The sequence below is a fragment of the Cydia fagiglandana genome, chromosome 2 (genome assembly GCF_963556715.1).
Source record: "Cydia fagiglandana chromosome 2, ilCydFagi1.1, whole genome shotgun sequence".
Taxonomy (NCBI): Eukaryota; Metazoa; Arthropoda; class Insecta; order Lepidoptera; family Tortricidae; genus Cydia; species Cydia fagiglandana.
Window position 1 is genome coordinate 13,427,494 of NC_085933.1, and position 13,846 is coordinate 13,441,339.

Here is a 13,846-nt window from a genome sequence, read left to right on the forward strand (position 1 = left end):
CTACCTACCCATAACTCTATATGTATGTACGTATACATATACTAAAAAGAAGAATCGCCTGAGGTCCGGACGCGAAGACTGAGTCTTTCAGTCGTTCCGCGGGATAATTTATGTGACAAATGAATAGAAATAGCAACAAGGTAAAGCGGCGTTTTCTTAGGAGCACCGTTTCCGTCCATAGAGGTACGCTATGCGGCCATACTGCGGCAAATTCGTAAATGTTTTGTACTTTTACGATGTTATCGTTATTAACTACAACATTGCTGCCAAACTGCAATTGGATATTAAATGTAAAGTTAAAATAGAAATTTTTAAAAAGCTTACTATATCAGTATCACAGATAACTAGGTAACATATGTTACCGAATAATGTTAGGTAAAGTTAATATTATTACACTTATAACAGCGACCTAATAATTATGTTTTAAGTAAGTATAGGTATCAAATATTTTTAATGTTATACGAGTAACTATTACGCATACTTTTCTTTATTTCTTTGAACTCTGTGTTCTTCTGGAGCTTGCTCTCAATTTTAAAACTACTTTCCATGAATATCATTTGATTCGTATGCGACAAAAGTCAAATAACAATATAAAGAGTTAGGGTACACCACCGTTTCTTAGTTCTGAACACATCCTGAGGACAATCGCCGAAGGGCATTAAGTAAAAGTAGATAACTATGTTACTTACTCCGAACGTTTCGAACCAAAACAAGAACTTGTGCTGACTTATAAGCATAAACTACGTTTAAAAATGCAATGTAAAAGAGAATGCTCCAATATTAAAAAGCGCGATAGTTATGAATCTAGATTAAATGCATATCCGTTTAAACGCTGTATGTATAAACTTCTTGGTAACTGCGGTAATTCGTAACAATTTCGCAATAAATCGTTGCAGGCCAAGTTTTACGGCATGTCGGTCCCATTTCAACAAAGTAAGAGAGTTTTTCTCGTTCCGATTCCTAGTTGTATCCATTATGGCTACTGTGGTGTATAACGGACGACGCATGCGTCCCGCTCCTTCTGCGAATGTTGTGCGCGCATTGTTTCTCAGAATCGCTACCCACCGGACCACATAGCGCCACATAAGGACCATTATCCCTTGATACGATGCCATCCCTCAAAGCAATACTTGCTCTGCGTACTAGCGTACTCCCTTCCATCCGCATCGAACAATTTGCGACCTTAAGTGTAAAACCAGCAAGACGAATTATATTATAAGCTGATCGGACAGTGCAAACTCGATTTTAAAGCTTATGAAACAAAGACTGAACGTATAAGTTCGATTGAAGTTGGTATATTAGTATCCTAATAGCTGATGGTTTTGAAAGGGAGTTGAGCTGGAACTTTCAAAGCTCAGTTTCGCTTGCGCGCTGTCGATCAAGAGGCCACTGGTTCGATCCGCGTTCTTCGGGCGACTTCAACTTTTTGCGCGAGTTCATCCGCATGTTCAGCCCTAGCAATAAGGCTTTAAAAATTAAATGTTTTGATTTATATTTTTTCTATTACGATTTTATTTAAAATATCCGTTCCTATATTTTCACGTACTATAGTTCGTTTTATTTAGCATTAGAAAAAGACTACGCGATCTTGACTTGTATTTTAATTGAAAAACGCTTTTTAAAAATCTGTAACTATTACTTATGAATGCAAAATAATGTAAATAATCGTTTAAAATTCATAATTGTTACATATTGGCCGTGACTTATTTTTAAAAAGTGTTTTTCAATAAAAAGACACGTCAAGATGGTTTACCTTTTTTCTGATGCTAAAAAAATGAACTATAAGTATAAGTAGGTAGATGAATAGTTTCTAAAACGATAAGGTAAACGTACTGGTGCTCGACGCGGTCCCAGTACATGTTATCTTGAAATTTAAGTCATTGTCAATAGAGGTGCCAGCAAGGTGTCATCTATTGGGCATTAGCAAGTCGAGCACTAGTACGTTTAACTTATCAGTCAATTATGATTCCAGTAACAAACATAAAAATCGTATTTCAGATCTCCACGGTCAGTTCTACGAAAACACGGTAGTAGTCCAATACGATAAGGATCTCCTGGAGGTATGGGATGAAGCCAAGAGGCTGCGCTGCGAGTGGTTCAACGACTACGAGAAGACCGCCTCCAAACCGCCCATGGTCATCGCCGATCTGGATGTTGTACAGCTGGACTTCAGAGGTAACTTTAAGCCCGATTCTTGTGTTTCATACCATTGCGGGTTTTGATTGGGCGGTTGAATTGGACGTAACCCACAGTGAGCAATGTAACTAAAATCGCATGCGAGTTCGCGCGCCGTCTAAAGCAGCCCTTACTTGTGGTCTCTTGTAACATCAGCCATAGACAAACGTTGTGTCTTTTAAATCTTAACAGCATTACAACAAATAGGAAAACAGATATTTTTTTGTTGTTCTTTAACATCATCTGGCCGAATTGCCGCGTCTAATATTTTATTCTTATACGTAAATAGGTATGTACAGTCAACTGTAAAAATATGGGTGTAGCCAACTTATTCAAAAATATGTCCAATTAGTTCTTAATTCGCTGACATAAGAGCTGTGGGGACATATTTTTGAGATGATTTGTGCACCCATATTTTTACAGTTGATTCATACCAATGAAGTTGTATTTTTTGTTCCCAAAACATTTAGCGAATACCAAATTGTCGCTAAAAAAAGTAGCCAGAAATCACCAATAAAAATATTTTAGGATTTTGTTTTCACTAGTGGTTTGACTTAAATAACTTATAATAAATATTGCAGGAGATAATGTGGACTGCTGGATGGAGATCCAAGCAGGCAAGGGCCCGTGGGCGCCGCCAGTGTCCGGCATCGTACCTTTGGGGTCCACACTGACGCTTGTGGTCGCCATCAACGACTACCGAGGTAATATTTTTTATCACACTGTTTAACGGTTTGTTGAACAAATACATACTTATAAGTTTACCTACAGGATTCGTCAAAATTAAGCCTCATCTGAACTATAGGTTAGGATATGAATCGCAAAATATAGATTTTAAAGATAACATCCGATTACGACCGATTCGATTCGGATGACGACCGATGGGGTCAGCGAGTACTGTTCTGGAGACCTCGACTGGGTAGCCGGAGAGACGGAAAACCACGAGCCAGATGGTCGGACGACATTAGAAAGACGGCAGGGCCGACCTGGCATAGAACCGCCGCATACAGAACAACATGGAAATCCATGAAAGAGGCATATGTTCAGCAGTGGACGCAAATATGCTGAGAAGAAGAAGAAGAAGAAGAAAGATAACATCTAGTCTTCTATGAAGACAGTAGACTAGATGTGTCGCACGACCATTATTATTTTGCAATTTGATTTTACGACACCATTGAAGCATTTAACCATTGATAATTTGACTCACAGGAAATAGTATATTAGTTATTTATTCTGTAACTTGACCAATACTTAGCAGCGGTTAGCACAAGATGAACACAAGCATAATAAGTACCTATTATTCGTTCTATAATATTCGTTTTGTTTCGTAAAATGGCACTGACTGTACCTAGTAGTGGACAGATAATTTTTTCTTACAAGTAAATAATTATGACTGATAAGTAAGTATGCTTGGTGCATCGGTTCCTATAGCAACTCAACAGCTATTTTATTATATTCTTTATTCTTTAAATAAATACAAGTATAAGTTTACAGCTCTATAGATATGCCAAAACACTTATACTCTTAATACATAGTCATAACTATCTCTAGGATCTTTATTTAATTTTACATATGTAGAGATTAAAAAAAGGCCTGAAACTATACTAATCTACATAGGTACTCGTAGAGTTAAAAAAAAACTACTTTGTAAATCCTGATACTATACTAATTAACATTCATTGTCGGTATTCTGTATTCCTCGAAGATCCCCACGTTACCGGCTGAGCCTATAGTGTGGAGATCACTGTCCTACCTCTCTTGGATTCTAATTTTATTGAATTAAATATATTTTGAATTTTCAGTTTCCCAAATGTCATGCGAAAATATCCAATCAGTCCTTAATCAATTAACAATGGTTACATTGACTGAGAGTAATTTATGATACAGTGTTCCTTAATTAACATTGTTCCGCCGTTCTTACAATTATATATTTCTATGCTCGTCGTCGATTTACAATACTATTTTATAAACCGGATTCCACTATAAAACGTTCGTTTAGTTTTATAACCCATTCATAAACGTAGACGTTTAAAAATGTTCATCGATTCCACCGATTGGTGTCCGTCATTATGTGAATTATAATGTATTGTTGCATGACCCGTTAGGATTGTCGCAATAAAGTGTGGCACAAAAATAGTCATTATTGTGATTTTGTTATTTCCATTAGTTTGTCTGTATTATTATATTTTGTTTTCGAATAAAGTTGTGGTCAATTTGTGGGAGAAATTGATGAATTTGATAATCATGGTAGTGTCAGCGGAAATATAAAAAGTTTGTTCAAACTCGATGAGTAGGGTGACAGGTGTCATCTATATAATTTATAACCTAAAAACGCCAAATCTAGCGAAAGGGTTATCCGCAGATGGTCTAAAACGCAAAATGACTAGTGTGTTGTTTTGCCTAAATCGCAATTAGTCTACATCGCAAACGGTCTAGAACGCAAAATGCCCACTTTTTATATCACCACATTTTATATATAGTAACAGCACCAGTCATGGGACATTTAAGAGGAAATTTGGAGTATTTATGATATTTCCCGTATACATGTAAATGGTCTACCGCTTAGCGTGTTAAAAGATGAAAGTCCTATCCGTCTTTCATGTTTTAGGCGTGTTGTATCAAAGATACAGCAATTAGTTTCCACATATTTAACAAATTAAAACTATGCTTTTTTTCTCCAGTCATGGACACCAAATCTCCAGTAATGGGCCCCCGGTAATGGACGTGGATCCAGTAATGGGCCCCCTATAATGGACATTGCTCTATCAGTATAAAATATTGAAATGGGGAATAAGTTACGGCAAAAAAAAACAATTTTTGGTATAAGCTTTTATCGCTGAATGTATTTTTCTTTCCACAGCCAATTATTATTCTATTAGATCCATCGAGACAATTCTAATATACCCAAACACAATTAGTTAGGGTTTATTGCAATAAAGTTCCCATGGCCACCTCCTGTCTCCGTCATCAGATTAGGTCCATGTTATCATAATATTGCATTATCATCTGATTTGCATACTTAATTACGTACTTACACAAAATTCAACTGAATCGGAAATCGAAAAGTGGCTCAAATTCAGCTACCAAGATTTGACCCACACTAACTAACAGGGCAAGTTAAATAAAAGTTTGGAAAAACGATATTCATTTATCCGAAGTCCGAGAATACCTCCTGATTGACATATTTCGTAACTACATTTTACTTCTGTATTGTTTAAACATGAAATTATGGCATGGCAAGCATCATTCTGTCAATAGTCCCATCATAGGAGGTACGCAGTTTTACAGCTCCTATAATGGGATTGGGCCAAATACCACTATTTTTTTACATCTATGGAGTCATAACATAGTGTGTTGTATACCTTATCTCATGGTAAATGCAACTAACAAAACACATTCTAGTTTTCATCAAGTATTAATTAATTGAAATTTAATAAATTAACTCACATCTCTTAGCGAAGTTGTTAAGAATTCGTAGTGGTATTTTTTTTCAGTGACACGACAACTTTTGGATTGACGCCAATTTCTTAAAAAGCAACCAAATTTAATGAAACTTCAAACTGAAACAGCTCTAGGACTCTTATTTATGATAATATACAGCCAGTGTTTATAAACTACTTTTAGATACTTATTTTAGAGGAATTATGTTTTTTTATCCCATTACTGGTTCCACGTCCATTATAGGGTATACTACTATAGGTAGGTTAGGGTCGTTAGGTATCACAACACAAATGGCCGAAGGCCAAACAGCACAGGATAGGAGCCCCGCGGAAGCGGGGCTCCGTCGACATCGCTATAAAGTTAAGATAAAACGGAAAAAATAATTCGGGCATTTTGCGTTCTAGACCGTTTGCGATGTAGACTAATTGCGATTTAGGCAAAACAACACACTAGTCATTTTGCGTTTTAGACCATCTGCGGATAACCCTAGCGAAATTGTATTGAAATGTCACTTGTCAGCGTATCCATCGAGTTTGAAAAATACTATAATAATTAATAAATGAGTTATGTAAACACAATCATAATTATTATTAGTCCGTCATAATATTTCAATTATGGTTTCCGTGATTGTAACAAAGTTAAAGTTCTAGTCATCCAGACGTTCTTCCAGTTGTATCTTAAAATAATTTAATCCTAAGAATTGGCGCAGGATCATAGTCTAATAAAACATGGTCTTTTCTTCCCAGAGTGACACAAGCCTACGTCACAATAACATGGCCGCTATATATAGCGCTATCGCATATTATCATATAAGTACGAGGGGCGGCTGAATAGTAATCTCCTTGGTCAAAAAAATATTAAAATATGTTACTGGTTGCAATGCAATTTTATTCGTTATTTATTCTTTTTTCAAATTTTGTGACATTCATTTGTTTCCGTAAATGCCATTTGTGTACAATTTTCGAATTTATGCAAGATGTCGGGTGAAAAAATCAAAATAGTTAAAATTGAGCACCGTGCAGTGATCAAATTCTTAACAAAAGAAGGAAATACGCCCTCGCATATCCGAGAGCGTATGTTGCGTGTGTTTGGTGATTCGTGCCCTTCAGAATTCACTATAAAATTTTGGTCCAAGCAATTTAAAATTGGTCGTGAAAGCTTGGAGGATGACCCCCGTAGTGGAAGGCCGATTTTTGCGGTTACGGAGGAAAATGTAGCCAAAGTAAAAAAAATAATTCTAGAAGACCGACGGGTGAAGCAGTGGGAGATAGCCCGAGATGTGGGCATAAGTAAAGAGAGAGTTAATGAAATAATTCATACACATTTGAACATGTCTAAGGTGAGTGCGCGCTGGGTCCCCAGAATGTTAACGCCTTTTGACATGGACAGACGGGTGAAATGTTGTAAGGACTTTTTGAACATGAGTCGGGGGAAAGAAGAAGAAATTATGTCAAAAGTAGTGACGTGTGATGAGACCTGGATCAGACAGTGGGACCCAGAAAGTAAGCAAGAGTCTTTACAATGGAAGTTCAAAGACGAGAAGCCTCCTAGGAAGTTTAAAGTTCGACCGTCAGCTGGCAAACTTATGGCTACGGTGTTCTGGGATATAGAAGGAATATTAATGATTGATTATTTACCAAAAAGAACTACCATGAATGCCGAATATTATTCTAACCTGCTACGCCAGTTAAGGGATGCAATAAAAGAAAAAAGGAGAGGCAAATTAAGCAAAGGAATTTTGATGTTACACGATAACGCACCTGTCCATACTGCCCGCACAACGCAGCTGGTTATGAAAGAATTAGGCTTCGGTACCATTGACCACCCACCGTATAGTCCAGACCTAGCCCCCTGCGACTATTTTCTCTTCCGAAATCTGAAGAAAGACCTCCGAGGCAGAAAATTTTCTACTGATGATGAGATGAAGGCTGCTGTAACGGACTTTTTTGACGACAAACCAAAAGATTTTTTTTTTCATGGGTTAATGTCATTATTTGACAAATGTAATAAGTGCATTTCCCTCGAAGGGGACTACATAGAAAAATAAAATAAAACTGGACACTACAGTCTTTTATTTCATACTTAGGTAGATTACTATTCAGCCGCCCCTCGTACTTAGCGCTGTCGCATGATGGCGTAGGCTTGTTTCAGTCAGGTGACCTAGAAAAACGGGAAGAGAGTATATTATTATACCATGACGGAGTATATTATTATACCATGCGCAGGATCTTGTTTTAACGAAAATGACTGCCATCTAATTTTCCAAAACTACCTATCGTCGGTGCGAATAAAAAAATCGCCATGTATTTTTAAGCTACTTTTCAGGAGACAAAAATAACTGTTTATTTTCCTGTTTGTAATATATTTGTTGCGCCTGTATTTTTTTTCTGATAGATAAATGACTTTTTCACCTCAGCAGCTCGAACAAGGGTACTTTGCTTCTTAAAAACAGTGAGCAAAATGCGATTTTGCTCACTGAGTCATTTTGTCTCACTCAGTGAGCAAAATCGCATTTTGCTCACTTAGTGAGACAGTATGAGTGAGCAAAATCGCATTTTGCTCACTGAGTGAGACAAAATGTGACTTTTATAGTCAAATGTCATTTCAACATGCGGGGTCTAATACAAGTTCGATATACTTGGGTTCTATTATCTCTGTCCCTCTAGGTACTTATGTTCTCACTGCTTAGGGTGAAAAATTGTGTGTACTACACGAGATCAAAGTTATTTACATCTCGTGCGCTTTTGAATCCCTTACTACGCTCAAGATTCTAAATTAGATTCATTTAGAATCTTTCGCTTGCACGGGACTCAAAATAAGCACTCGAAGAAATATCAAACTTTGATCTCTTGTTGTACAAATAACTATTACTTGATACTCATGAAGAAAATAAACTAATTTCTATGTAATTTTTTACAATATTATTATTTTAACCAAATTTTGCTACATAGCGACTTAAATTTGGTTCATTAAAATCGTCATGTGCGAAGTTTGTACACATAGCGATTTGTTGCCAAAGTAACATAGTACGAGAGATGATACATAGCGGATTTTAGGGTCTATATCGGGCAATCCATTCTACAATAGATGATACATAGCGGATTTTAGCAACATTATCGCCATCACCCTCGACGTAAAACAAGGCATTTAATATCATTATGTGCTAAAAAATCACATAGCTATTTTTTTGTTTCTGTTCTGTTATTTTTTGGACAAATGTTGATAAAATGAACACAGAACGTTCACATAGCGGAATTTTTATTTTCAAAACTAATAAAGATATAACAAAAATATGTATGTGGGTCGACGGGAAATTTAAAAAGGAACTCAAATATGCCAAAATCGTAAAATCGTAAAAAAACACATAGCGATTTTTTTATTCGCACCGACGCTATTCTTCACCGAAAAGTGATTGGTAAATATCAAATGATAGGTATATAATATCGTAGGTACTTACAAAAGAACCGTTAAGCCAAAAATGCTTAGCAAAACAACTGTCATTAAAAGTACCTAACCATTAACAGCTAAAGTGGTTGATAAATATGTATAAAAATATAGGTAGGCTTTAAATTGTCCGTTTTGCTTTTGCAGGATACGGCATACCTTGTCGGTTCGTAATCTAAATGGTCCAAAATTAACACAGCGGTATCTTAAAAGCCCCAAGGGCCAATTCTTCACCAATGTTAACGATTTTAAAATGTTTTTTACCTTGTAAAAATGCGCTACGGACAGCCAAAAAGAAAATGATCGTTAATCAGGCATGTTTAATGCAATGATGAATCACCATGCACCGCTGCAGATCGAGCCGTTTGATACCTGTTCGATTCTTGAAGCTCGATTGAAAAGCACGACCTAAGGTTTATCGTCGAATGTTTATTATTTCATAAGTACCTACTGTACATACATCGGTGCTCGGTGAAGTTACAGTTTAACTATAAAATTTGCCGTTGATAACCATCAAACATACAATGTGTGTTTTTTTATGACTTCATGCACATAGCGCACATCAGATGGTGGTCTTGTTTACTGGCAATTAGGTATGCTATACTGAGCCTTGCACGCTCTAGAGCAATGTTGACACTTAAAGGCGGGATTCCACAAGTGTGCGCCGTGCGGCACTATGCGGCACTATATATTCATACAAAAATGCCCGTGCCGTACAGTCTCCCACACTGGTGGAATCCCGCCTTAATAAGAAACACAAACATGAATTGTTTCATTCTTACGTTATCTTTTACAACAATTGAAATTGAATATTTCTCAGAGTGTGATTTTCTATTGCTGCTTTAACAACAAATTATAATAAAAAATTTGGGGGTTAAAAATTACTTGACACTATGGAATCCTCATGGTTTGAATACGACTCGCATTTGGTAAATTTTATTTCTTTATTAAAACTTTATTGCACAGTAAAAGTTGTACAACATGCGAACTTAATGCCAGAAGGCATTCTTTGCCAGTTAACCTTTGGGTCAAACAGCCAATTTTATTGACTCCATCCACGTGTAGGTACAATAAACTACTCAAAGCACAGTGTGGTTTATGGATTTATATAAGGTGCGTGGCACATAAATACTAAATCGGTAGAAGTGCTTTCTACTGTAGCAACAGTAAGCAAGATATTATATTAGGTGTTGCAGTAAGTAGTTGCTAAAGTATGAAGTACTTCTGGTTTTATACATATTTGCCCCGCTTTCGAAGTTTGTTAGATATTAACTAGTTATCATCATACTATTAACAGATTTTAAAACGTGAATTATCCGATTAAACTTGGTTTATACCGAACTTTTAATACATGCAGTTTACAAAACACAAGAAAAGCGTTGATGTTATAGGAAAAAACAATTATCTATTTCTATTTAACAAGTCTAGTTAACAAGTAAATCGAATCGGTATTTTAAAACGTAAGCAGGGAATAGGCATTAACACCCACGTATGTCAGTCACAGATTCACTGATATGAGTCTCGCTGACAGCCGAGGTGTGATGTCAACTCGAGATATAGCGAACAGTTATGAATGTAATGTTGTTTGATGCCCGATGTTAATGATGCTGCTCGCTAACACTCGTTATGAGCGCGTTCGAAACAATTATCATTATATCTTACAAGTTACAAAGTGGTACTTGCGATGGTGCTTGGCTTTGGTTTACAACTTAATCATTTGTTCGACGCAGAATTTGAAAATATAAGTCCAATCTCCTTAAATACTCGATAGGCTCGATAGCTCATTTCATGGAAATATGCTTCCAAATTAAGAAAAATTCTTGAAGAAGAAACAGTCAGTCGACGTCTTATCCCTACATCTATTTTAATGTACCTGTAAATGATTTCTAATGGTAAAAACTGAGTAAAAAAACCAATAGTCACAACTCGCTTTGGTGGTAACTAGTGGTTTTTTTTTCTCATTTGTTACCATTGGGGACAGCTGTTTTTTTTTTCACCTAATCAGAAATCAGAAACGCTAATCTATATCTCTATCGCGCTAATAAAGAGTGACAGAGAGACAGCTATCTGCTACGCTACGCTATGTTATTGTTACAAGTCACAAAAAAACATAACCCACTAATGAGTTTCTCGGGACACTACGAATTGTCATTTTACATTTTGCCCTTGCTATTCAGTACAACGAGGAAACCGGACTATTCCCAACACAGAAAACAAAAGGCCTAGCCTTTGGGAAATTCAGATGGTAATTTGATTAAGTAATTTTGTAAAGTTACGCAAAATGTCGGGACGGGTGCTAGGAAAATGCTGAAAATCCAAAACAACTAGAGAGTTGGAATCTCGCTCAAGGATGAGAACTTTTCCGTTTTCTTGTAATTTAAAAATATTTATATTGCGTTTACATCAAGTAAATCAATTTTATAAGTCATAAGTAGTTACATTAGTCACCTTAACCTTACGGAAACTGTTTCAATTCGTATGAACATGTGAATAGCAAGCAAAAGAAGCTTCAAAGACGGCTCGTAATCGCATAATGTGAGTCTAACAGGGCAATAATGACGAGCAAATATCGCCGTTAACGGTATAGAGTATGGTAAAAAGTATACTAGACAAATACGCTCGAATACGTTTGTTTAACGGCATGATGGTCTCGTTACCAGTGGTGGGTTGCGATAATGGGCTCGGTCATAAAAAAAAAGTTAAGTATCTAAGTTATCAATATTATAATATTATTTAACCTCGTAAGACCCACCATAGAAAGTTTTACCAATTTTTATTTTGAACCTTGTTCTATAAGTAAATTGGAACGAATTTCGTTTGTTTTAAAACGCAATGAAACAAAAGAAATACTACTTTATTTGTTTCATGAAAGTTTCAAATTAGATTACAACAAATATTGTACATACATTTTATGAACATTTAGACTTAAGAGGTTAAGCTTATGCCTAAGTAAATATGAAAACAATAAGCGTAACTTACAACTAATAAAAATGTATTACAAGAATTGCTTAGGGCCGCACATATTTACTAATGGCAAAATTATTGACCGAGCGAACGCGCGTGAAAGCGTCTCCGTTTCGGCATAAATGCTTTTGTAGGTATGTTCGACTGTTCTCTTATACAAGCCATATTTCTCAGCCGATTTTCTGAGAAAGATCAATTATATGGATAATTTTCTCAATTTAGTTTTTGGTTTTTCTTTTCTAGGCCTATATTTAGATTGTATGGCCACTAGTTTTAAAGCATGGTAATTAACTTGGGGCTCACTCATATTGAGAAACTGCAGCGGGCTAAATAAAAAAATAATACTTCGTATAAAGGTAGCAAAAATTGGATGCTATACTTTATTGACAAACAACTTATAAAGCCTAGTTGTACAGAAAAAAAAAGAAATTAATTCATGTAAAACGAGAAAATATCGGTGTGAGAACATCAGATATAAAGATGTAAACAAGATGTTTGATAAAGACGATTATTATCTTAATTAAGATAAATTGTGGTTTAATTTAATTGATGGCGAGTACGATGTTCATTGTTCAATCGTGCGTGGACCACCTCATTATCTTTAAGCCCTCTGATTGTTAATGTGATGTTCTCCGATATTGCAAAGTTTAAACATTGTAGTAAAGTAGATAGCAAAACATTTTGAGATATGAATCGTTTGGTGTTGCAGTCTATTAAATGATTGGTTGATCTTGTTTAATTGTTTAGGTACAGTCGACGTCAAATATATGTTTACACTTTTTGCCTTATTACCAAGGAAAAAGGTGCAAAAGTGTAAACATATTTTAGACGTCGACTGTACAATTCATTACATTGATCTATTTATTTTAGTAAGTCTCTGAATATTTTAAAGTGAACAGAGTATTTTCGAAATCCAATAATGGCAGAAAACTATGCACTAAAAAAAGTCAAGTCACTAACTAACGTAAATACGAGTATGATCCTATTTGCTTATTTTTTATGACGATAGTTCAAAGTGCTGTTATAACATTTAGGCATGTCACGCTGCCGACGTGGCTGAGATATAGTGACCTTTTTACATGACCTCGCTTGCTTTCAAACTACAAAGTGGTACTAAAAGATACCACCCCCGTATCGAATAATAAAACAATCCCATAAAAAACATAAATGTAAAATGAGAGCCAAGTTCAATATTAAGAATATTCGTCGTTATTGACTTCGCCGGAAAAAGAATTGAGATCTATTTATATGGGTGCCAAATTCTAGTGTGCTTGTGGTGTAATTAAAGTTCAGGATTTGACTCCCGTATATGTGATGTCCCTGAAATAAGATTCAAAATTCCATGAATATTCGAGGCTTGACCGTACTACATTAAAGCCCACTTGCCGGTCGCCGCCGTCGTGTCAACTTTGTATTGCGACAGCTTTCCTCGTGTTTACTTTGTTTAATGGTATATTTGTTTACGTGTTTCCGCCTTTGCATGTTTGGCCATACTTTAGCCTTTTGTGGTTTCGGTAAACAGTTTAATCACTTTTCACTCAACTTGGATGAATGGGTTAGTTAAGAAGCACTCCCGTTGAAACTGCTAAGTGTGGCATTAGTGTAGCTAGTGCGTTTTGGAAACATTGGTATATCGATATACCTTAGACCTAAGAAAATAACAACAGTTTTGTAAGTAACTAAAGGAAGAACAACTTTGTAAGTTACTAAAAGCAAGACCAGTTTTAAAATTTGTATAAAAATAATAATTCGTACCTATGTATTATATAATACACTTGTACAATACCTACTACCACTTTCACAAATTAAAAATCTATTTCAA

At 35.8% G+C, this 13,846-nt stretch overlaps 1 protein-coding gene across 1 annotated transcript in view; it reads left to right on the top strand.

The window, feature by feature from the left end:
- The window catches only part of LOC134676364 (cuticlin-1), an 87,919-nt gene that overhangs the window by 69,937 nt on the left and 4,136 nt on the right, over nt 1-13,846 (top strand). The window contains exons 6-7 of the mRNA XM_063534724.1: nt 1,999-2,175; nt 2,757-2,879. Of these exons, the coding sequence (XP_063390794.1) occupies nt 1,999-2,175; nt 2,757-2,879 (300 nt within the window). The remainder of the gene's footprint in view (nt 1-1,998; nt 2,176-2,756; nt 2,880-13,846) is intronic.